We start from the raw sequence: 25,364 nt of genomic DNA on the forward strand, positions 1-25,364 counted from the left end.
AAATAAGTACTGAGCCTTCGTCATATCTCTGAATGAGGCCAATGTTACAGATGATGCAATGGTGGGAAAGCACTCGGATGGTCTGCATGGTAACGCCATCCTGCAAGAGCGGGGAGGCATGTCCATGTGGCATTAAGGGTGAGTAACAGGCAAGAAGCAAAATGAAGCTATAGTTCTCACCCAGTTCTGAGTATTTGAATGTTAAATTTACCAGTGGGTATGAAAATCAAATTTAGCAAAACCTTAGACAAATGATCATTCCATGTAAATTAACTTATTCAAAGCCCGTATTTAAAAAAGCAATTAATGCTTACATTGGTGGCTTATTTCCAAAATAAGAATCATTATTGAATCATTAGAAAAATGTATTCTCAGAACCTAAAAATGGAGCACTTAATCCTATATCAAGTATTGTGGAACAACAGAAAGTTCATAATAAGATAACTGAAGCCTCACAATTTAGCTGAGAAAGGTATCCATGAGTTCCATTCTCCTCAACACAGAGGAAGAGCGAGGGCTGCGTTTTAATTGCTGGTCTCTTGAAATGGAGATTTTCCAACCATTCTTAGCAAACTATTCCATTTTTCTCTGTTTGGCTGAAATAATTTCTCTTCGCTTTTGACTTGTTTTTCTAGATTTGTTCTAGAAAGGAACACTATTTTCAGCATTATTCTCATAAGGTCCTTTAGACATTGGGCACGGATTTCTCTACCCTTTCTAAACAATTCAAATTCTTTCAAACATCTCAAGGAAAGCTCTTACAGCTCTAAAGAGGTTAATTTTTATTACTTTCTGGTTATGTAAAAATAGGAAGACCCCAGGTAGAAGTTAGAAGACTTGGAAATGCAGAAGTAAGCCTGCCCTGTTTTGCTGCCCATGGTTGGGATCCCTTTCTTCTAGCCTTTCTCTTCGTGTCCTTTAGACTCTTGAGTTTACTCAGGCAGTACCCCCTCCTGCTTGGGAGAGCCATTTCCCACTGCTGAACTCTAACCTGAGCACTGGAATCAGCAGGGGTAGTCAGGGTATGGTTCTGCCATCAAATCCCTTATTAAGACTATGAAGATTATAAAAAAAAATGTTAAATTTAACTTTACAAAATTTTGTCAGATGTGAAGTACAACTGGAAGGATATAATTAAATCGTACCTTTCCGGAGTATGTTTAGGTGATCTAGATCAAGAGCCTGAAATATTTGTATGATCTTTAACACACAACTTTAATTTCTAGAGATCATCTTAAGATATCAACTTGAGACACTACACAGATGTTCATGAACAAAGATACTCATCGTAGTGTTATTTGTTTATTTTTTTTTTAAAGATTTATTTATTTCTTTGACAGGCAGAGACCACAAGTAGGCAGAGAGATAGGCAGAGAGAGAGGAGGAAGCAGGCTCCCCGCTGAGCAGAGAGCCGGACTCGGGGCTCGATCCCAGGACCCTGAGATCATGACCTGAGCCGAAGGCAGAGGCTTAACCACTGAGCCACGCAGGTGCCCCCATAGTGTTATTTTTAATTGTAAAAATGAAACTGTAATCAAAGAGTCAAATGCTGAGGCCCTGAGGAGGTGAACCAAGTTCAGGTACGTCACGGAAAGCTGAGAATACAAGAATGTTGAAAGAGGTTGTCTCCTGAGTGTTGAGCATGATATTTAGTTCCTCTATTTTTAGAATTCCCTATTAACCCACATTATTTTTATAATCAGATAAATCATATCAATAAATCAGAGCAATATATGTGAAAAGAGAAATTAAATAAAATAAAATTCATTACTTTTTCTACATTTCGGATACAATCCTTAAGGTATGCGTAGTCCGGCCCAGTAAAAAGCATTATTTCATACTATGTTAGTGGAAATTAATACGTTCAAGAATTTATTGAGGATTTCTGCGTGTCAGACTGAGGATATAAAGTAGATTGATCATGACCTTGGGGAGACCAACATCTCTTGGGAGGCAAACTCCAAAATAAATAATACAAGTAAATATATGGTAAAATAGAGGAATCTAAGGTACAATTCATCCAATAGTATTTGATCTATGTACCTGAAATCATGCTATGAGAATACAATTTTTAAGAAACCGAAGTTCTAAGAATGTCGTGTACATCTCTTATATTTGCTGCATCTATTAGAAAAGCCAATTCAACCGCCTGGTGTTACTTCCCTTAAGTTATAGTTATTTACTGTGTTATTTTTATTTTCCTATTCAGTTCATGTTTTTTGTAGATTTTCATCAGATATTGAGAATTGACTAACCAACATCACTATTTCCTTCCTGCTCACCTCCCTTCCTTCCTTTTTCCCTTTTTTTCTGAGGATAAGCAAATTTATCTCTTGTAATTTCTCAGATTCCTCCATGAGTTTTAGAAAGGGTGGCAAGAGTTTTAGAAATGCCATCGTAGTCACTAAAATCTAGGTGGCATATAGTATGGTGAAAATTCAGACATATCCAAATGTTGGATTTCCTTTTGAGTTTTCAGTCTTTGGGCAGTTTTCCTACAGTGCTTTGACTTTAGAGATTTCAGGACAAGTATCTTCTGGTCTAGTCAATACATTAGGTTTGTTCACTGTAAAAACTAAAGTGAAATAACTTTATGCTTTTCAAACACTGGTTGATATTTTTGTGTCTTTCAGATGTCTTTCTTTTTCATCAATAATGCTGACTACTGCAAATACTGTTTCTTTTATCCTTTCCTTTTCTCTTTACATTTTTTTAAAAAAAGATTTTATTTATTTATTTGAGACAGAAAGTGTGTGAGTGAGAGGGAGAGCAGGAGCAGGGGCAGAGGACGGGAAAGCAGATCTCCTGCTGACCAGGGAGCCGGACCTGGGGCTCGATTCCGGGACCTCAAGATCATGACCTGAGCGGAATACAGATCCTTAGCCAACTGAGTCACCCAGCACCCACTTTTTACTTTTCCTACATTGAAATTCCCAGTGTTTATATGGAATATTCTAGGAAGATATGATTGGGTTCAACAAACTATTATATTTTGATAATTGAACATCTTTTTGCTTCACAGGGACAAAAAGGAGAACCAGGATTGGTGCCTGTTGTAAGTATATGTGTTATTTTTTCCTCGTATCTTTGATAAACTTCTAGTGTAGCGTATATTAGTGCTTACATACCTACTCTCATAGAAAAGGAAATCAGTTATTTTATAACCAAGTTTTAGTATAAGACAAACAAACCAAAAGAGATGATTCTTTAATACAATATTTAATGTTTGTTTATCACAATATTCCTGACTTTTCTTGTCCCATGACTGAAAGTGGACATCAGGGTTTTACAAAGTTAAGCACATTATATATGGATGTAAAACGGTAGTTGAGATGTATATCTTTTACGGCATAAATAGCCATGTAATCCACGCAGAAGGCAGGATTTAATGGTCCACATTTCTGAAAACATGTCTTGTCAGTATCCTGATTGACATTCCATATTTTGTAAGAATTCCTAAGATTTACCTAGACTTGTGCATGATCAAAAAGTGTATTTTAAGTAGGATGAAAACCCTTTAGCCGCCAGGCTCATGATCTCAAAGGAGTTGCCATCACTCTGTCAGTGCATGTTGATTTATTCGACAGCGTTTGCAGTTCTGCTTTGCCTTGAAATTGGCCTGTTTTTAATAAAGATTACCTAAAAAGTAAATCATTCATTTGTTGTCTTTCATTTAAAAACTCTTACATGTACTTACTATGTCTTGGGGGCTGTTTTAAGAGCTTTAGAAGTATTTATTTGTCTGCACAACAGCTCTGCTAGGGAGGTAGTTTTAGAATCCTCATCACCATTTTACAGGAGGAAATCAGGCACAGAGAGGATAAGTCCAAGGTCACGTCACTGGGAAGGGGTCAGGTTAGTTGGGATTTGAACCCAGGCCTCTCGTCTGCAGTGCTGTTGCTCTCAGACAGTGTAAAATACTCCTGCCCTGTATTACAGTTTAAATTAGATAATGTCCTAATGCGTACCCAAAGAGGACATGGGCATCAACTGACAACCTCCATTTGCTCTAAAAAAATTCGCTGGGATTTTTGTCGTTATTTTTACTTGTTTGACTATTGATTTTTTTAAAACTCTGTTGAAACTCCCTGTTTACAGATTATCTTGTTTATTGTTTAGGTTACAGGCATACGTGGGCGTCCAGGACCAGCAGTAAGTAGTTTCTTCCAACTTTGGTGGGACTCTTAAGTTCTTAGAGATACTGAAAATCTTTGTGACTATTAAACCCATCACAAGACAATAGAATGTAAAACCATGAGGCTTGGCTTCTTGAAACCTTTGGTTTTGAAACATCTTCATGTGTAAGTGCTCCTTCGCATCAGTGAATGATGCATAAAAGATCATTTCATTCTGAAATTGGTGAACCCTATTATTCCTTTGGGTTAGTGCCACTATTGGTTCTGTGAAAGGCAAAGTGTTCTGTTGTTACATCATTAATTTTAGATTGGCTTTACTCATGGAAATTAGGGCACACCGGTCTATTGTTTGACAATGATTAAAGGTAAGCTACTTTATCTGTTTAATGAAACAAACTGTTAATTTCATCTGTTAATGAAATTAAAGCGTATTTCCATAGAATTTGAGAGATCACACATCAGAATAGCATATCACTGATTTAGCCTGAAAGACTACTGATTTCAGGTTTGGAGTAGTGGTAGCATTCCTAGGTAACTAGATGGAGAACACACGCACCTTCCGGCAGACCGCTGATAATTTGGGGTTTGCACATCTGTGTAGTTCTAAAAATCCAAACTGTGAGTTTTTGTGGCCATCAGTCCGTGGCAAAGGCTTGCTTGGGACAAGACAGCATAAATGAACCTTGTAAGTTTTGCTGTTATCGTGCAAGTAATATACTCGGCTCACTGGGCCCCACGAGGCTATGATATACACTTAATTCTTTAATTCTTTACAGGCCTCTAACCCTCGTGGCTGACATAAACAGCCTATCTGTGTGCACAGAGCTTTTGTAGGCACATGGCTTTACTTTCTAGAGTCTTCAACTGAAGACGAGTTAGAAGAGTGATATTTCTGTTTTTCAGTTTTCTTAGACGAGCAGACATTTAAAACAAAACCATGTGAAGTATGTGTGTTTTGCAGTCATAGTCATCATTTTCTGTTTTAGGGACCTCCAGGATCACAAGGACCAAGAGGAGAGAGGGGCCCAAAAGGAAAACCTGTAAGTTGACAGCAGAGTCGCCTTTTTTGTGAATTGTGCCCTGTACCCAGCAAGCGCATCGAGACCACACTCCCTGGGCGCAGCACACAGTTCGTGGCACTATTTCTCTCTCAGCTCTATCAGACGGGGCAGAAGTCAGGTCATGAAGTGATTGTGTGTCTTTTCTGATTCAGAGGAAATGTCACATGGTAATAATGTAGTAATGACCTATTACCTTTGTAGGTAACTCAAATGGTGTTTCTTCTTCAGGAGGTCAAACTAAAAGTAGAACCTAAGGACACATCCTGAATACCTCATGTTTTCAGCAGTTGTAAATCACGAGTGAACAATGCCAAGAACGTACGGTTGAGATAAAACAGCCAGTTCTGTGATCAGTAGTTGCTCCAGGAATAACCGAACTGGATAAAGGAAAAAACTATCAGAGGACGAAACGTTCTTTCAAACAGTTGTGCAATCAATTGATGTCCCAAGAAACCCTCTACCTTTTTTTACTGCATAGACGTTACAGAGTCTTGAAAGGAACCATTTTAAAAAATCAACAAATCCATTACCAGAACAAAGGAAACACCTTTAAATTTAAACGATCAACTTTATACCCTTGAGATAAAACATGAGGAGATTATCAAATACATGCCAGTTGTGTTTTTCTTATTACCAAGTCCTAGGAGAGCACTTCTTTTTAGATCTTCCCTTAGAAACTGATGTCTTTCATACATTAAATGAGTGCGTGGATTTTTCTGTTGCTGCGATCATCATATGTTTTCATCAGAAAAACGTGTGCTGTTCAGTCTTCTCATGATAGCTCCTAAGTTTAACTCTCTAGATTTTCCACCTTCCAAACCCGTGTTTATCCATATTTAGGTGGGAGAAATAGACAGGAAGGAATTGCAAGGAAGCAACAAACAACCTTGAATTTATAAATAAAGAAAAATGTCGCTAGGAATTCGTGCCACTTTGATGTTATTTTATGCTTCTGCCCCTCTGAGCAAGTAGAGCGTGAGGACAGTACGTTCTTCAGACTGGGGCTGGAGTTAGGGATACGACAGAGCCCCCAGGAAACGGGGCTCGGTCCTCCAGGTGTGTAGGAAGGCTGTGTTCTGACGACCTTACTGCTGTGCTACGAAGCTGCCCCACCAGTGTCGGCAGCCGGAGCACCGTCAGCGGCCCTGCAGATGTCTGCCCAGGGTCGAGAATGACAGAAGCGGATAGGAGACGATCTCAGTTACGGGGAGCCGAGGGGGCCGTGCGGGAAATGATGTGCATCCGTTACTCGCGCCCTCGTAACTGATAACACGGAGCCCAGGTCTAGGTGGGCGTTACTACGGAAAGGCGGGCGGACCTTCAGGATTCCTTGTTAGGACGCCCGAGTCTGCTCTGACCGCATCTTCTCCACTTGACATAGTGTGTGATGCGCTCCACTGCCTGTCTCGGTTAGCAGTGAGACACTCAGTGAGGACTCGGGTGTGTGTGTGTGTGTGTGTGTGTGTGTGTGTGTGTGTGTGTGTGAAAGGAGTAGCTATTTATTTGGAATTAATAATCTTGACAGATGCCCAAACAGGAAATCTGTTCCTCTCTTAACCCTAACAAGCAGTGGTGTGATGCTAAGTGTTTAACAACTGACTCGCGACAAAGTAAATAAATAAGACGTGCCTGGACTTCTGCTGAGTTTCCTGGGGTAAACGCTTCCGACATGGCCAGTTCCAACATGCCAGCGAGATCCTGGCGTGACGCCACGAAGTACCCGCAGGCAGAGTACTTTGCCTCAGTCCCAAGACCCGGAGAAGCTGCTCAGCAGACGAGGGCTGTGGCGGGCAAATTGGGGGGCGCTGCTGCACCCTTAAGTACCTTCCCCCCCCGCTTGCGTTGGCACAGAAGCCACCGTGGAAAGGCGCAACATGTTGGTGTTGGGGGCCACGTAATTCCTCCACGTCGTGGGAGGGTTGGCAGCATTTCGGATTTCTACCCACTAGATGCCCGTGGCGGCACCTGTGCTCCTCCATCTCTTGTGGTAACTGGAATGTCTCTTGATGTCATCCGTGTCCCCCCGGGGGAGGGAGCAAAAGTGCTCCGGACAGAACCACTGCTGTAGACACGCTCACGAAGCCTCCGTTCCCAGCCGGGGACCCCTGGGGCTGTGTCTCGTGTGTCCTTGGGTTTAACCAGGTTCACCTGGTGACATCACAGTGACAGACCGGCAGTCCCCAGCAGACGGAGGTGGCGCGCGAGTTCTAACCGCACGTGACGTTTAGCCCCTGTGGGTCTGTCTCCTCATCCGCGAAATGGGAAACGAGCATCTGACAATCCTACCAACTCCAACGTGTGTGTGCGTGTGTGTGCGTGTGTGCGTGTGTGCGTGTGTGCGTGTGTGCGTGCGTGTGCGTGCGTGTGCGTGCGTCTGTGTGTGCATGTGTGTCTGTGTCCGCGTCTGTGTGTGGGGTGTGGGGGTGTGGTGTGTGCACGAGCGTGTCTGCGTGTGCATGAGTGTGTGCGTGCTCGTGCGTGTGGTGAACACTCCTCTGTGCTGGTGGACGTTTAAAGGCCGCCACCTCGTGGCCGTCTGTCAGCACGTCTCACTGCGGCCGCGGCCGAGATCCCTGCTGGGGCTGGGGGTTGGGCGGGAAGGAGAACAGAGAATATTTTCCTCAGTATAAATGTACATAATTCGGCTCACTTGGAAATATGAAAGTACGCATTTTAATGTGTTCCCAAATTACAGTTTTTGTTTTCAGGGTCTATCCGTAAAACTGCTCATCAACTGTTTTTCTTACCTTCACTTCTAGTTATGTTCACTTGATTTTGGATAGTTTTCATACATTTTTATTAATTTTAATCTCAGTTCGCATAAGATTCAGTCACGTCGTCGGCGTAGAGGGAGGCCTTGGAGGCGCAGAATGCACGTGGAGTCGGCAGAGAAGCTGTCCTCAGAGCGGACTTAATTAATCGCAGAGCGATGCAGAAAGGACTTGACTTTTGAGGACGAATATTACCCAAACTTCTCTCTGCTCTCATGGGCACCACATGTCGTTGTTGGTGTTGTCTTCAGAAATCCCCCTGGGAGCAGAGATGTCGCGGCTCACTTTTTGTGTCCGATGACATCTGGTTGTCAGTTAGCAACTTCACATTTCAAGAAGACACAGTTTTGCACACCAGCCTCCTTGAGTAGACCTGGTGGCGGGTGTTTCGGTGCCGCCGTTGACTGTAGGAACCTCCGGCTGGTGCGGCTCCCATTCCTGTGACCAGGAACCCCACACGGCGACAAAAACCCACCTCTCGCCTGTAAGAAAAGTTCGGTGAATTGACGGTGGTTTAGCTGTTAGTGTTTGACTTGGTAAAGGAGGAGAATGATTCTCTAAGAATTGAGTCTCTAAGTGTGAGTTTTTCAGATTATCTCCTTCTATTTGAATAGACAAGTTCGCCTGTATTCCACCGTTCCTAGAAGTAAACGTAGCTCTGTGAATCCGTCTGAATGCTTGAATATATTAATTACTGAACAGCTATTCTGCCACTGCCCCAAAGCCAGCATGCAAACTGCCCCTTTCCCACCTCAGCGTGTTTCTTCCTGCGGTCCCGGCTCACATTCTGATGACGTGTGAGCCCCGAGGTATTCCCATGGTCAGGCATGAGAAGCGGCTTCTTCTACTACACTCCAATTCACTCACCATATTTTTCTTGATCCGCACTGTTAATTATAAAAATCATACTGACTTTTGAGTTCTTTGGTCCCTTCTTTCCTGTGAAAGTCTGCTAAGACTCTCGAGGGTTAAAAAGTCAGAAAATGCTTCACAAGACTCGTGGGAGCGATGAGGCCGGGGAGGAGCGTTTCCAGAACTGAGGACGTGGCTGTCCACCCGGGGGCCGTCGGAATGCGGCTGGGGCTGGGTGGAGCTTGGCAGGGAGACGTCGTCGCTTCTCTGGGAACTGGGCTTGGCTGGGGCACTGGGCCTTTCCCTCCGTTTCTCACTGGTCTGGTTGACCTTTGGGGGTGGGAAGGAAAATAAAGTAGGCCGGACTTGAAGAAAGAGGACTGAAATGTGAAAATATAATAACATACATTGTGCCGACTGTGTGCCAAGAACTGTACAAAGCGTTACAACATGAGAAAGTGGAAACCCATAAACCCGCCCAGGGTCTTTCAGATGTTTTCTGGGTGGGGGGTTGTGCGGGCACGCACTGTGATCTAAGACCCACAAGTGACTGTAGAGATTCTGGGTAAACACCACAAAGCCAACCACATAGGGAAGTTTATTCTAGAATGCCGGTGAACGGAATACCGTTTTATAATTTCCCAAGAAGGCTCATTCCTGGGGATCTAATACATCAAAAGTAAAATGTTCACCCGGCACGTACCGCGCCTGACGGAGCGGCGGTGGCCGGTCGGGGGTCAGCAGCATCGACGCAGCTGGCGGACTCCTGCGGGTGGCCCGATCGCTGCGGATTTTTTTTTTTTTTTAAGCAGGACTTTATTTTTTGTAGAGAGGTGGGAATTTCACATCAAAATGCAGAGGCAGGCGCAGCGAGAGCTCGTGCGGGCCCGTCGGTACATCCGCACCCTCCCCACCTCCCCACTCTCAGCCTCCCGCATCAGAATCCGTCGTGCACCTGAGACTGGCTCCCGCCGGCCACACGCCGTGGGCCTGGACGCGTGGGCCGGCACAGATCCTCACAGTATCACCCAGAGTTTTCACCTAAAGCTCCTCTGTGCTCGCCTTTTCCTCTCCCCACTCCCACCCCACCCCCTGGCCACTGCTCGTCTTTTTACTGCCTCCATGATTTCACCTTCTCCAGAATGACCCAGAATTGGAATCGTACATGAAGTCCACTCCTTTTTAAAATAGTGAGCACTTCAGCTGCCTCAAGAAGTCCGTGCTTTTAGCTTTCTGCTGAGTACGTCTCTGGCAACATGTTCTAACTGGCGCTGGCTTGTCCCCCAGGGTCCTCGCGGTCCTCAAGGAATCGATGGAGAACCAGGTGTTCCCGGTCAACCTGGTGCCCCGGGGCCTCCGGGACATCCGTCCCACCCAGGACCGGACGGCATGAGCCGGGTGAGTTCCATGCGTTATTCGGTGTATCGCTTAGATCATATGTCAAGTTTTGAAATGGTCATTTCTGAAGGACCGTTGACTACCATGTCACGGTAGTTCCGAGTGTACAAGGTAGTGATGGACAGTCCTGACCGTCCTCGTGCTCAGCGCCGGGCGTGTGGTTGCATCTGTCCCACACGGCGAGGTCACGGTGTTGGGATTCCGTCCCCTCTGCCACACTTCTCGTCCCTGCGACTTACGATTTTATGACCAGAGGTTCGTGCCTGTTTCGCCCATCCCCCCCACCCAAGTTTCTGACTTATTGTGACTTCAAGTTGTCCTAGTGCGGACGTTGGCCTCTGGCGGTGACAGCAGGTGAACGAGTGCGGGACTGCCCCGCAGCCACCAGAAGACCAGGGACTGCGCAGGGACCGTCGTGCGGCCCCAGACGGCCTCCCTCACGTGCCATGCCACAGGCCTTGTGCTTCCCACGTCCCCTCGTCGGTTCCGAAGGGCCGCGGACACGCTCCCCGGTGTGAACTGAAGAGCAACATCTTCCTCCTTCTGCTGTTCTCTGGACTCAGAACGCTCTGGTCTGGGTCCTGCGCTTCCCAGGAGGGGGACGACACTTCCAGTACGATGGACGGTCGGGGGCGGCCCCCAGTGGACACGAAAATGCTACTTCACGATCTCCCAAGTTCAGTTTCTCGCCAGAACAAAATAAAACAAAATGTCCTCCTGTGTTTGCAGAGAGGGGGTGTGGAAGAGACATAGTGAGACTGGAGGACATTTGGACCTGACATAAGATTTTTGTTTTATCATGATTTATACTGTTGCTTCTCAACTGATTACAGAAGGAATTGCCAACTTACATTTTTAAAACAATATGCACATTTCCCCCACTAAAATCTGGAAATTCATCGAACTCCTGGCATACATATGGCCAGTTTGGGTCAGTTGCGTGGCCAGAGTTTTTGTGAGGTGAAAGAGAAAAGATAAAACGTTGCCAATTCTTGGAACAGCCAGAAAGTCATCAAAAGGGTCGTAAAATCTTTATCAACTTGTATGAATACGGTTAAAGTTTGCTGGTCATGAGCGAAGGAACAAGAATTCGATCTGAGTGAAACAGCCTGGAATGGAGACCGTGATCTCCAGGAGAAAGGCTCGGAAAGCCTCTGTCGGGCTTCGCTCAGCCGTGGAAGGACGTCAGGTGCGCAGACTGAAGGCGGACGTGGGCCGGACGGCCGGGCCGGGCCTGCGTCTACCGAGCGGGACGCGCCCAGCCCCGAGCGGGTGGCTCTGAAGGAGCTTCGCTGTGATAGACTCTGAGGAACATTGTTTGATCAAAACCACACACGGCGAGAAAGAACACGAATCTCTTTCTGCACTTTAAAGCCAAAGTGCAAAACGGTTCTCAGCAGAGTCATTCTATGAGAATCCCGGAGAAGGTGCAATTGTCAGTTTAAAACCTTCTCGCTCTCTGTCTTCTATTGTGGGAGTAACACAAAACATTGCTTTTGTAGCCGTTTTCAGCTCAGATGGCCGGCTTAGACGAGAAGTCCGGACTGGGGAGTCAAGTGGGACTCATGCCTGGCTCTGTGGTAAGTAGAGATTCTACTGATAATCCAAGTTCTGGTGGAAATAACATTATGCAAAGCAAGGTGTGAATTAGCTGGTTAAGAAATAACATGCATCTTCTAGAACACACCCATCCATCCATTAACTCATTCAACTTATTTATCAATTAATAAATAAATTGTACCAGCTAGCAGCCCGGGGTGTTCCCTGCATAGATGTGCGAAGAACTTGTTGATTTTAATAAAGGGTTGCCTGTATGTTTCATTTAATATTTGAAGAAAATAAAGAATTTTAAAACCTATAACCACCGCCACCACAAAACCCATGCTTTTTATGGTGTTGTTAGAAGCAGTGATTTGGCAAAACTTTGACATGGGAAATTTTGCCACTTTAATTTTCATTATTTCCTGCTTAATATCCTCTGACTGCCTATGCCAACTCCCATAAAGTTCCCGACCGGGCCTAGTAGCCCTCCCATCATCTTCTGCATTTTCTTCAACTGCCAAGAAGGGGCCCATTTCCTCTGGGCAAGTGCGTTGACCTGGGTCTTTGGAGAACACATTCTCACGGAACACATCAACGTTCATACGAGCAAGGCTCCCATGCTTTTTGCTGATGACATAGTTCAAAGGCATCCCAGGCTAATGGGATTTCAGGCAATAGCAAGCGTGAAGTTAAACCACGTACGTAACCACCCCTGTCACCCGTCCTTGAACATTGTCTGCGTACTCGCAGTGCGGCTCTTTCAAGGGTTACCTGGGGGTATGTTTCTGAAATGTATGTGTTTTTATCCATTTGAAGTTCAAATTGCATACACGTTTATTTTTTTATAGGGCACTTTTGTTTTCTTCCTAGCTAAAACCCCGATCAATTCAAAATAAAAATTTAAAATTTTGCCATAAGAACGAACCCAATTTTGATTTAATTTGTTTCCCTTTTTCTGTCATTTCAAAGATTTTATGGCTCTACGGTTAATACAGTTTTTAAAAAGGTGTTTTCTTTTTCTTCCCTTTTTCCTGCCCCAGTGTAATCATTTCTTACTTAGATGGGGAAAGCCTATGTGAACACTTTAAATGTGTGCCATGAAAGAAGGAATAATCAAGAAATCTCAGTGCCATAGATAAGTTTACATTTAACATAATCTAGTCAATATCACTGATCGCTTCCTAAGTGTTCAATTTAGTGCGCTCATTTAAGTTACAGGGGTTGATCTACTGTGAGACTGAAGAACTCACTAGACAGTTTGAGAATCACTTTCCCCTGCCAAGATTTTTCTTTTGTTGGATATTCTGGTTTAACAGAACCACCCCTTGAGCACGCAAACGCTCTTGTCCCAAAGGCACTGGACGGACACAGGCATATTCCTCTTTCTCTTTATGAGAGTGAAAGTATGTATAAAATCATCCCAAATGTTGCCCAAACTTCAATCTCCTTGAACTCAGCTGCGTTCCAGATGAGGACAAATGGAGCATGTCATCATCTTTCACTGTCAAAGCTTCACTTTTCCAGATTCGAAGCCTGATTCAACATTTTTGAAATGTTTGACCCAACTGTCATGAACACGATGGAACTTTTCTTCTCATTTGTTTTTAAGGGTCCTGTCGGTCCAAGGGGACCTCAAGGCTTACAAGGGCAGCAAGTAAGTCTTTTTATAATTAAATTTCCTACTATGGCAAAATAAAAAAAAAGTACAAGGAAGGTCTCTGTGACATGAGTGCTCTTGGCCGGCCTCTAGGTTCCATGCCGCAGTGCTCACTTGGAACAGGCTGTGCTCCATTAACTTCTACTCAGAAACGTATGCGGCTTGTTTTTCAAAGTTTCTTCATGGGGCTCAAGTTTTATCATCTGGTTTCTCTATGCGACTGGCCTCTAACACAAAGGGTTTTTATATGCCTTTGCTTCTGAAATAACAGATCATTATCTCATGTCGTAATGAATGTGCTCCTAATTGGTTATGTGCTAACTAGGACGTTGTGAAAGCAAATCATTAAAGGCCACCACCACGTGGTACTAGAAACCACAGTCAAGGTAATCACTCCATGGGGGCGTCTTAAAAAGGATGTAATACTGTCCTTTCTTTCTATAGTCTATCGAATACCAATAAATTAGTGTAGCGCTATTTTAAATTTTGTAGTGATTTGACGAGCAGTTCAAAATAATTTTTCAAAGGAAAGGGAAAAAAAAAGAATTCTTAGCTCTGCCAAAGATTTTACATTGTCATCATCACATGTGCGGAGTCTGACTTTGGCCATTCTGTATGACTGAGGAAGACGATGGTCACGATCCTGATGGTCACTGCCACCAATGGGACGCTCACTACGCGCCCGCACTGTTCTGGGTTCTAAGAGACCGATGACAGCCCAGTGAAATTGGTAGCGTTATTGTTCTCAATTCACGATTAGGAAGTGGAGGTTTAGAGAGATTGAGTGACTCCCTCGAAGTCGCAGAGCTGGAAAGTGGTGGAGACTTGCAGTTTAAGCGACTGCACTACCCTGCAGGAATACATAATGTCGTGTTCTGCTTTTCTTTGGTTTACAGATGTAATTTACAAATAATTCTATTTACTTGCACCATTTGTTCTCCATTTTAGGGCGGCGTTGGGCCTACAGGACCTCCCGGCGAGCCTGGTGAACCTGGACCCATGGTAAAGACCTGGACCCCATGCCAAGAAGCAAGGGGACCCGGTTAAAGACGGGTCCGGCATCGTGACGGTGTCTGAGCTGTTTGTTTCGTCAGCTCTGTCTTAATGTAGCAAGAAGTTGGAGGCCAGTTTGGGAGGCCTGTGCTCTGCTTCTGAGGGAGAGTATTTGAATTCAGAGGCCGCGAATACGGTCAGCAGACCATACCAAGATATCTCCTCTTATGAAATCAACCTTTTTCCTGGGAGCACATAATCTGAGGCATGCACCGTAAAATTCAGAATCCAGATAAAGCTAGTTTCTCTGATACTTGTCTCGAGAATATTTTAATGACATCATTTGTAGGCATGGGCAGATATAAGTGAATATTCTGTTTTGTTGTTTTGCTTTGTTGTCAGGGCCCGGTAGGAGCGCGCGGACCAGAGGGCCCTCCCGGAAAGCCCGGGGAAGATGTAAGTGTCCGTGTCCTGCCTTCGCCACACGTTGAAATTTTGAAGAGGTTAAGAAGGAATGGCGGTGTTAACATGGATATTACTTACTGACTCCCAATGTATTTCCCTTGCTTTTAGCTTTCATTGAACACATGCAAAACTGGAGAACTCAGTGTAGTCATACAAAAATCAGAAAGTATTCTTAATTTTGCTGATTTCGTATTATTAGGTTCCAGCTTCTTCCTTGCATTCCCCCGGTTTGCCATTGTGATTTCTCCGTAAGATACTAGAATTGCTGTCGATTTAGTTGATGGAACCTCTAAGTGAACTTAGAAAAAAAGTACCTGGCTCTAATGGCAAAACATCTGTATGATGTAATGAAGTCTTCATTAAATGGAAATTTTTGATGTATTAATAGTATAGCACCAATACTGCTCTCTAGTGCAGAAAAAGCCATTTCTTCCATTGGATTTTTAAAGTTAAGACTCAATTCCAGGTTTTAACAGTAATAACATGTGATCTAAGAACTGGATACAAAAGCAGATTTGTTTTTCTGGATTTTTTTCTTAGTTGTACCAAAGTTTAGGTTGAAATCATGGATAAACCATTAATTTCTGTGTGATCTTAAGCCAAGTAAATATTTCCTCTTTGTGTTTCAAAGAAATTTATTTCAGCAGATTACATTGAATTTCATCATAAAGAAAATATGTCTAGTAGTTCTTAATTATTTTATCACAAGAAAAGAAATGACAAGATGTGTTCTAAGAAACTGTTTTAGTTCAGTGCCGCACGTTCATGTAGAATTCATAGCACGTACCTGTGTGTTCATGTGGGTGTAAATTTTGATGTTTGTAAAATGGTGATCTAGGTCAGGTGAGTATAACTTATATTAATTTCTTTTTCTGGGTAAGTTAATGAAACCCTCACACCTGACTTGCTGTAATAGATTCCCACCAGAAACAATGCCTGCTTCACTCTCACGTTGTCTACAACAGTGGGCATGAGCTTCCGATCTTGGGGGTGAGGGGACATGGCTTTCTGAAAAAGACTTGTGTCTGCAGTTGACTGGTCACCTAGTGTCAGAAGGTGCAGTTGACTGGTCACCTAGTGTCAGAAGGTGCAGTTGACTCGTCACCTAGTGTCAGAAGGGAGCGTTTTAATCCTCTTTGCTCCCTCTTACCTTGTTTTCTGGTTTGTTTTTTTGTTTGTTTCCCTTAAAGGGTGAACCTGGTAGAAATGGAAATCCCGGTGAAGTGGGGTTTGCGGGGTCTCCGGTAAGTTTGTACGTCTCAATACGATGCCACAGAGGCAAACTTTGGAAAGAAAAGAACAGTAAAATTACCTTGTAATTATTATATACATGTGCACTAGACACTACCATCAAGATATGTTCACTTCTGTCATCGCGGAAACAGTCCGTTTTGCCAAAGGGACGGCTGATTCCAATTTCCGATTTTATATCGGCTCCACACGAATACTGTTCCTGAGCTCGATAGTTATTTCATGACCTAACCAGATAATCTCCAAACGGAATGTCAGATTTACGAAGTCACCAGCCTGACCTGCTTCTATCTCCCAACCTCCCAACCTCATTTGTCTTTAATATTTTTATGTTGTACAGTTTACATGTCAGAAAAAACAGCTTGAGAGTTTATGGATTTGTTTATTTATACGCCACGAACAATGAATTATGGACAGGATGCCTCTTTGGCTGCCCCTCACACCCTCATGTTGGCTGAAATTCTTGATGTTCTGGCCCTAGAATCTAATGACAAGTTCCCCTGATGACTCCTAACGCAGCTTTTCACGCCCCTGGCTTGCTACAAGGACCTGTCCCTGCTAACACGCTCCACCAGAATTGAGGGCCTGGGCCACGTGGCCATACTCTGAAGCCACCTTTCCATCCTTCTCACGCTGCTTGGATAGACCCTCTCCCAGGATGTGCTACCCGGGCACTGGGGACAATGAGAGAGAAGCAGCAAACATCCTCTTAACATTCTTGCTCTTAAAGCTCTACCTTGTCTGATAACCCCTAAATGGGTTCGACTTTGCACCTACGACGTTTCCTCTAATTTTCTGATGTTTCTGCCACTCGGTACGGCCGACAGTACTGAATTACTCTCCACTTATTTCCTGAAAGTGCAGGAAGTCCAATGCTGGGTTTGGGTTATTTTTTTCTTTTTAAACGAATGAGTGCTCATCTTTTAAGGGAGCTTACGGGGCTCCAAGGATTATTTTGTTTCAAACATAAAACCAGTTCCCGGCTCCCTGCTCCCTCCCTCTGCCCTTCCTCCCCCATCAGCCCTGGGAGCCAGTGCAGACACAGGCGTGCGGTTGAGTCGTTTGCGCAGATGGCCACGTCCGGGCTCCCGCGCCCCTCCTGCCGGCCCTGCAGCACCCTGTCCTGGAGGCCTCGGGGGAGGAGGCGGCCCGCCCGCATGTGGCAGACGCGCTGCGCCGGTCTCTGCAGCAGCCCAGGCGGCTGGGCCGTGATGACGGCCTCCGGTCAGCAGAAAGAGAACATTGTATGAGTCCTGCTACATCTGGTTCGGTTTCGTGTTGTGTCAGAGAGGAGTAAGAACAGGAGAATCCCTTGCAGACCACGAGAATTCAAAGCTAACTAACGATCTGAAAGAGCTCAGCTCAGCGCTTCTCCTATAGGCTGAGGGTATGGAGTTTCCTGCTCAGGAAGGAGGGGAACAAAGATCAGGAAAGGGGAACATTCCAGTGGACAGACTTAAAGGAAATTCTTGAAGTGAGGAATCCGTAAGCAGGGCTGTGGAAGCAGAAGAATGACTGGAAGTTTCTTTGTTCAGAGAACATGGTTTGCTGTGCCCTCACTATTATAACCCCTCCTTAGAGCACCATGGACACTTTTCCCTGCAAGAGGTCACAGAGGAATGATTGCTTTGCTTTTACCGTATAATTTCATTTCTTGAGTATTTGGTACACAGTGAAGGCAGTGATGTACGGAACAGAAGGCTTTTCCGTACTAACACATTAGCACAAGAGAAGTTCCTTAGGAAAGGTTTGGGAAAAGGGCTGTGAGTGTTAAGAGAAATGTTAGATCATTTCTTCTGTTGTTTATTTGGTGATTATTCATTGATGTCCACTCACCAAGCAATAGGCTAAGTGCCGTGGATATGCAGATTAATAGTAATAATTGATAGTAACTAATATCAATCTACGCTATCGATGCACTCGGGCTACTGGTGCCAGTGGTGGTGACATTCATTTCAAAATCAAATTAATGTAGACAGTGAAAATAACAAGTCACTGGGTCCTTATCTATATTAAGAGGGTCTGAGGAAAAAGTCGCCAGCATCATTTCCAAATAGTCATACCATTTAGGCTTAATTTTCTGTTTGATTTCTAGTTTTTTAGTTTACTATGGTTAGCTGGAGGATGCATAAAATTAGTACAAATTAAGGAATTATTGTGTCTACGGTGCAACTTGTTCTCTCCATATTTCCTGATCAAACCTCCTGTGGGATATTTCCTTTCTTAAGTTAATCTTTGAAACAATCACAGACCCATAAAGCTTCTCCTGAACATGTTACTTAAAGTAAATCGTTGATCACACTTTCCTGTGATCTTTCTAATCCTGTTGTGCGGCCAATATTTAGTCGTTCAGAGAACGTGGAACATCTTGCTGCATACGGACGTCTTTACTCTTCTGCCCCCAGTACAGCACAGTGTAGAGAATGTGTAGTTTTCTATAAGTTCCTTCCCTGATTTTCTTCCACATGAACTGTTCTAGCTGATTCAGACATGGAACACGTTGACTCAGACTGATTTTCCTGGTTTTTGTTGGTTTGGGGTTTTGGTTTGTTTTGTGTTGTTTCATGTTTTGCTACTAATTATAACACAGTGATATAGTTTTCAAAATTTGGAAACGTCGTCACATCAATGCCTGGCAATAATCCATGTGTCTGTGTAAGGCGTGTTTCCACTCCCAACAGGGGGTTTGCTTTGTGAACGTCGATCACCTTGGCGTGTTCTGACAGGTTAAAGTATATTGCTCCTTTCTTTCCTTTGGTATTTTGCTTAAAAAAACTATAGTATTAGATTTTTGGTGAACAAAATTATATTAAACAATTTCCTATTCTTATTAATGACTCTCAAATGCCTTATCTTTTTTTCTGCCACTCCCCCCCCCCAGGGAGCGCGAGGATTTCCTGGGGCTCCTGGTCTTCCAGGCCTGAAGGGTCACCGAGTAAGTTTAACTCTTCATAGTCCTTTCAGATACTCAGGCTAACTGAGCAGGGTCTGGGAGCCTTACCTTCAGCATCGCTACAGTTCTATGAGTCAGTTGTCCTTAGCTGGCTGTGGTCTCAGTATTCATCTGTGGTTACCAAATTCACAATATGTTTTTTATATTTCCTTTGAATTTCATTTGATTCTATAAACAAATATACTTTGTGTTCTTACTGTATGCCGGATACTGTGCTACGAAAGAGACACAGTGATGAGTAAAAAGCCCATAGCCTTCAACTTCAGGCTCAGAAGGGTGACAGTCACCAAAAGACATAATGATGCTTGGTGGGGTAAGTGACATGATACTGGAGAGAGCACTAGGTTATGGGAGGGGTCCAGTCAGCCCAGGTCGGGAGGGCCATAGAATGCTTCTCTCTTTATAGCTCAAGACAAAGCGTAATTATTCTGTGTTAAGTACAGATATGGAAATTATGTGCCACTCAGAGTGGAGGGAAACCCCCTGCAGCAGTGTGCGCTTGGCCATGCCAGGTTCATGAGCCTGTAATGAACCAAGAAGAGCTGTTTGCAGAGAGGGTTCTGTAAAGCCTGGTGTCCGTCTAGCAGGAGGAGCACTTACACTGGGGGTACTAAAGAAAACAGAAGAATAAAACCTGAGAGACTACTTTGAAAACTACGGCAAGATTGAAACCATGGAAGTTATGGAAGACAGGGACACTGGAAAAAGGAGAGGGTCTACTTTTATAACTTTTAATGATCATGATTCAGTTGGTAAAATTGTGTTCAGAAATAGCACACTTAATAGTGGGCATGATGGTAAGGTAGAGAAGGCCTTTTCTAAAAGAAGGTAGTCCACTGGATCACAACGGTCATGGAGGTAGATCTGGCGACTTTATGGTCGTGGAGGTGACTTTGGTGGAGGACGAGGCTATGGCGGTAGAGGCGGTGGGGAGGAGTTAGGGAGGAGGTGATGGTGGATATAATGGATTTGGAGGTGATGATGGCAACGATGGTGGTGGGTCCTGTTTATCGTAGTCGAAGAGGCTGTGCTGGTGGTGGACCCGGTCATGGAAATCAAGGACGTGTATATGGTAGTGTTGGTGGAGGATATGACGGTTATAACGAAGGAAGAAATTTTGGAGGTGGTGGTGGGAACCATGATGGTTTTGGAAATTACAGTGGACAGCAGCAATCAAATTATGGAACTATGAAGGGAGACAGTTTTGGAGAGAGAAGCTCAGGCAGTCCCTATAGTGGTGGTTATGGATCTGGTGGTAGAAACAGAAGATATGGTAGCAGAAGGTTCTAAAAAACTCTGAAGGAAATGCTACAGTTCTTAGCAGGAGAGAGTGAGGAGTTGTCAGGAAAGCTGTAGGTTACTTTGAGACAGCCGTCCCACAGGTGTTAGAGGAGCTGTAGAACTCTGTCCCAGAAGGAACAATGGTCCACAGTCGGAGAAGTTACTGCAGCTAAAACAGGAAACCCGTCCTGCTCAGGACTCTCATCACCCCGGTTTGCAAACACCTGTAGCTATGGGTCAATGCAGTGTAGTGTCAGTTAGACGACATACTTTAACTGCTATAGCTTTTGCATTTTTATTTCATTATGTCAGGTATATTGCCTGTAAATTGTGGTGGTGGTGCCAGGAATAGAAAGTTAAGAGATTTTTAACTTTTCAGTATTTGTGTAGTTCAGTTTTTCTATATTCTAGTACAGGAACTTCAATAACATGTAGTTTTGAAGGTGCTTCCTTGTGAGTTAACAAGTAAAGAAGATCATTGTTAATTACTATTTTGTATGAATTTTGCTAAAGTAAACTGTAAAGAAATACTTGGTGACTTGCAGTTTAAGGGGAATCTATTTTCCGCATTTCCAAACCATGAAGTTAATGGGCTCTGACATGTGGAAAGAATAGATATTTGTATGTTTCAATATGTTTTAGGTAAATAGAATTGAGTATTTGGATAAGCATATGTGTGGATTTAACAACATTAAGATTTCCCCTCAAATGAAAAAAGAACTCAAAATTCCAAAAAAAAAAATTACATATCTGTTTATCAGTCTGTCGTCTATATATCAAAAGCATGGGTGATATCTGATAAGTACATACTGGCTGCCCCTGTGTTGAGTAGTTGATCTTCTGATTAGAATGCTTGCTGCTGTACTAATTATTATTTTGAATGTCACCCCTAGTTATAACCCATATTCTATAACTATAGAAACTCCACAATTACTTGTCTTCTCTAAAACCACCATAGGTTTTTCATTTGTAGCTGTAGATTAAATTTCTGTGAAGTTCCAAAAATCTGAAAGGTGAAGATGTTGCAAATTCAAAATGGTGCTTTAATTTTCTTCGAATAGGCATTCGAAAAATGTTGAGAATTTGGAAACATTCTGGGTAACAACTTTAAATACCTGTTTTTATAAGGCACTTTCTGTGAGCTTGTTTTTGGTTCTTCTTTTACACATCTGGGAATTAAAAAAGCAGTAAAATACAAATTTGTATTTTTCTCCTTAGGGACACAAAGGTCTTGAAGGCCCTAAAGGAGAAGTTGGAGCAACTGGTTCCAAAGTAAGTGTATGAACCCTAACCCTAACCGCCCCACTCATTTCGGGTTTGCTTCATGTCCTGCCAACTTTTCAGAACCCCCTTACATTTTGGAGGAAAGAGGAGTATAGTTGAGTGGATAAATATAATTCTTATATATGAGTGGCCATAGATTTGGCAGGATACGTGACATTCTTAACTTTGCCACCAAGAATAGGCACTTGTTTCTGCCAGTGTAGGACGGGTGTTTTCCTTACGTGAAGATGGCGCTATGAATTCACCTGCTAAAACACAGCCGCTGTTTTTTCTTCTTTAAAAGTATCTGAGAGGTTTAGATGGTTTATTTGCCTCATTATTTAATACCTTTTTGACTCCAGGGCCTTGTGGCCATTGTCTCTTCCCAAGATGTGTTTATGTTTTAGGGAAATAAAGAGACCATGAAAGAAGTACAGAGGACTTTTTAGTGGGAAGCATCATGAGATATATGAAAATACATACATACACGTGTGTGTGTGTATGTGTACGCACGATGAGTGTATGTATGAATATATATGTGTGTGTGTGTGTGTGTGTATGCTTTGGATTTAATTGTTTTATTTTTAAACTTCCTACAATAAATCTTAAAGGAATACTAGTCAATTTTAGCTTTGTAACATTTTACTTGAGCTACAGTATAATCAGACATAAACATATAATTACCGTTTTAATACTAATTAATGTGAACAGATGTGATAGTTTCACCAATCTTGTTTACAACCTCACTTTTATTTTATAATTTTTTCTATAGACACTAAATTGCTATTTCATTTTAAGAAAAAGTAATACAACAGAATGTTGAGGTCCTTCATTTCAAGTATGTCTTCCAATGTTCAGATTGAAAATACACCTTTAAAATGACATATTCTTGGAAACGGTGATTTGAGTATCTGTTGTAGGTTTTTCACACTGTAATGTAATCTCATTTTTGCTTTAGGGCGAAGCTGGCCCTACTGGCCCAATGGGTGCCATGGGTCCAATGGTATGTATTAATTTAATTCTTTGTTTTTTTTTTCTTTTTCCAGTTTACACAATATAAAGAGAAACGAAAAGACATGGAGAAAATATGTTAACTGATGATGTAATCTTGATCACCAGTTGACGGACAAGCACATTCAGAGAATTGTACCCTTTGAATAGCAAAGGCCTCTTGCGTTTCATTGTTCTTAACCCCTGAAGGCTCTTACTCTTTTCCTTTAGTTAGTGTTCAAATCAGGATTGTTGTAGATTTGACCCATTATAGGTACATTAAGTGAAATCTATTTAGGTAAGAGGCAGTAGGTATCTCCATGGGCAGAGATCTTTTCATACCCGAAGTCACTCCTGGAAATACTACCGTTTGTGGCTGATAATAGTGAGTCTCCACTGAACTGAGTGATGTAGTCAAACTACCGTAGTATTCAAATAAATGCTTCAGAGGTGTTTTTTCTCTCTCATCCGTAGGGTCCGAGAGGAATGCCAGGAGAGAGAGGGAGGCTTGGGCCGCAGGGGGCTCCTGTAAGTATGTGTGCTCCAACTCTCAAACGAACTGAATATTTTCTTTTAAATGAGAATATAGTACTGCTGCCTACTTTTTAGTTTGTCCTTTAGTTTTATCCTTGCTTTTTGTTCTGAAATAAATTTATGTTTACAGAAAAGTTGCAAAGGTAGCACAGGGAGTTCCTGTGCACTGTTTATGTCGTTTCTGTTAATGTCGACATCACATATGACCACAGTTCGTTTGTTGCCTACTTATATTAATGCCAAAGTTAAGAAAATGATTAAAGACTTATAGCAGCATGGAATATGGTCCATGGAAAAAATATAAAATTCAGAATAGTAATAAAATTATGAATCGGTGCCCCTTATTAAGAAGTTATTGTACGCCAAGCTTCCTTCCACACTTTATTTCATAGTCATCACAATCCTAAAAGGTAAGTGCTGAGTGTACCCTTCTAAAGAGCCGAGTTCTAACAGGAAAATTTTTATCCGACAAATGAATTATGAGCAAATGCTGAAGAAAATGTAATTTTATCTTGTCTCTTTTGCTCCTAATTAGGGACAACGAGGTACACACGGTATGCCCGGAAAGCCTGGGCCAATGGTGAGCTGCACGACGTTCATCCTCACTCATCCCCGTACTGGTCCGCTGGCGCATTCACGACACATGCAGAGCACACACTGTATCCCCGACTCCGGGAATCAAACGGTGATAGACACGCAGTACTTGTCTTTGGAACTGCCGTGTCTATCGAGGAAGAGAGACCTATCGATTCATGTCGTAGCATGGTGCTGTTCCTAAGGGCTGTGTTGTAGAGTGCAACTTGAAGTTCAAGTATGGGCACCTTGCTGTACCTACACCGATAGTGAGATACAGATATTAAGGAAGACTTAGGAGAACTTTCAAGCTAACCCTTGAAAGATGAGATACGGGATGAGCAGGAGTACAGCGTGGTCTGTTGGATGGATAGATGAAAAAGCATGGTGAGTTCAGGGAAATTCGAGGATGATAAATCAGATTTGAAATGATTTCCCCTTCAGTTATGTCCTGCCTTGTTCTTCAAAAAGAGGAAACAAAAAGGGAAAAAATAAGACTCATTTAAAAGGGATTTTATTACTACAAAATGGATGGAATGACATCACATCCTCAAGGAAGAATCCGGACGAGCTGGAAGGGGTTCCTCGCAGCCACTCGTCCCTCTCAGTCTGCCCGTTGCATCAGTGGCCTGACTCCGCGCCTCCCCGATATGGGATAGTTGCAGATGTCCACATACCGGCCTGAGAGAATATCACTCCTAAACTCCCACATGATTGTTGAGCATCATTTTTATAAAGTGCAGTCCTAGATTTTGGTACAAAACCTAACTTTCAAAAAACCGTATTCCTTGATAGCACAAAGAAAGTACGTCTCTCAGGAAGCAATTGTTTCAGTTTGTGTCTGTGACTGGCTTATTCTCTAACACACCACCACAAGCATTTAATACCACTGGGCGTAACTTTTAGCTCTATTCCCTATCCATGTCAGCAGGTACTTATTATAAAATGACATCATCTTTGTGATTTGAAAGTACTCGGTGGATTATTCTTATGTGTCAACATACAGAAAGTCGTCAAAGAATGAAAAATGACTCAATTAGGTATTGATTAAAAACCACGTCTGATCGCTTTTCTGGTTTCTTTTAATAGGGTCCTCTTGGGATACCTGGATCGTCTGGTTTTCCGGGAAATCCTGGGATGAAGGTAAAATGTTAATATATTTAGCTCTTGCTTACAAGAATTACTTGATTATATGAATGCTCAAGTGTGGAATGGCATTCCGTTAATTATATGGAGGTTGCTTAACTAAGGAAAAACCTAGAGCATTCTCAGCATTTATTATGGTAGGGGAAAAAAATAACTGTAAAAATTTAAAAATGAGATCACTGAACAATGTGTTATTAAAAGAGAATTACAACCATTGTTATATCAACAATATCATCAAACAACTGCAATATCCAAGAGTCTGTTGCGTCAGACTCCCGTCCAGACAACTGTGCCAGCTGCAGGGAATAAGAACTTAGTCTGGACGGGAAGTCTGTTCCTGGATACGGTGTCTGGCAGTAATAAACAGCAGAATGTTCTAAACAATAGGAGGTTAAAATAAATCAGACGTTGTCGAAAGGCTGTTCCCTGACACAACGCTGGCCTCACTCCTCGCCCTGCCCCTGCCATTTATGCAACCATTAGAGGAAGAGGCAGGGA

The 25,364-nt window shown here is 43.0% G+C and overlaps 1 protein-coding gene and 1 long non-coding RNA gene across 3 annotated transcripts in view; one reads left to right on the forward strand and one right to left on the reverse strand.

The window, feature by feature from the left end:
* The window catches only part of COL5A2 (collagen type V alpha 2 chain), a 134,410-nt gene that overhangs the window by 71,135 nt on the left and 37,911 nt on the right, over positions 1-25,364 (forward strand). For both annotated transcript variants that reach the window (XM_082690499.1, XM_082690498.1), the window contains 15 exons: positions 3,023-3,055; positions 4,120-4,152; positions 5,123-5,176; positions 10,108-10,218; positions 11,721-11,798; positions 13,370-13,414; positions 14,366-14,419; positions 14,813-14,866; positions 16,066-16,119; positions 19,008-19,061; positions 21,579-21,632; positions 22,582-22,626; positions 23,088-23,141; positions 23,683-23,727; positions 24,810-24,863. In XM_082690499.1, the coding sequence (XP_082546625.1) occupies positions 3,023-3,055; positions 4,120-4,152; positions 5,123-5,176; positions 10,108-10,218; positions 11,721-11,798; positions 13,370-13,414; positions 14,366-14,419; positions 14,813-14,866; positions 16,066-16,119; positions 19,008-19,061; positions 21,579-21,632; positions 22,582-22,626; positions 23,088-23,141; positions 23,683-23,727; positions 24,810-24,863 (822 nt within the window). The remainder of the gene's footprint in view (positions 1-3,022; positions 3,056-4,119; positions 4,153-5,122; positions 5,177-10,107; positions 10,219-11,720; positions 11,799-13,369; positions 13,415-14,365; positions 14,420-14,812; positions 14,867-16,065; positions 16,120-19,007; positions 19,062-21,578; positions 21,633-22,581; positions 22,627-23,087; positions 23,142-23,682; positions 23,728-24,809; positions 24,864-25,364) is intronic.
* On the reverse strand, positions 7,851-8,965 carry LOC309844480. Its single transcript, XR_014300729.1, has 2 exons — positions 8,836-8,965; positions 7,851-8,450 (listed from the first exon to the last, which is right to left on the reverse strand). It is a non-coding gene; the product is annotated as an uncharacterized lncRNA (long non-coding RNA).

Source organism: Mustela nivalis (assembly GCF_964662115.1).
Source record: "Mustela nivalis genome assembly, chromosome: 11".
NCBI lineage: Eukaryota > Metazoa > Chordata > Mammalia > Carnivora > Mustelidae > Mustela > Mustela nivalis.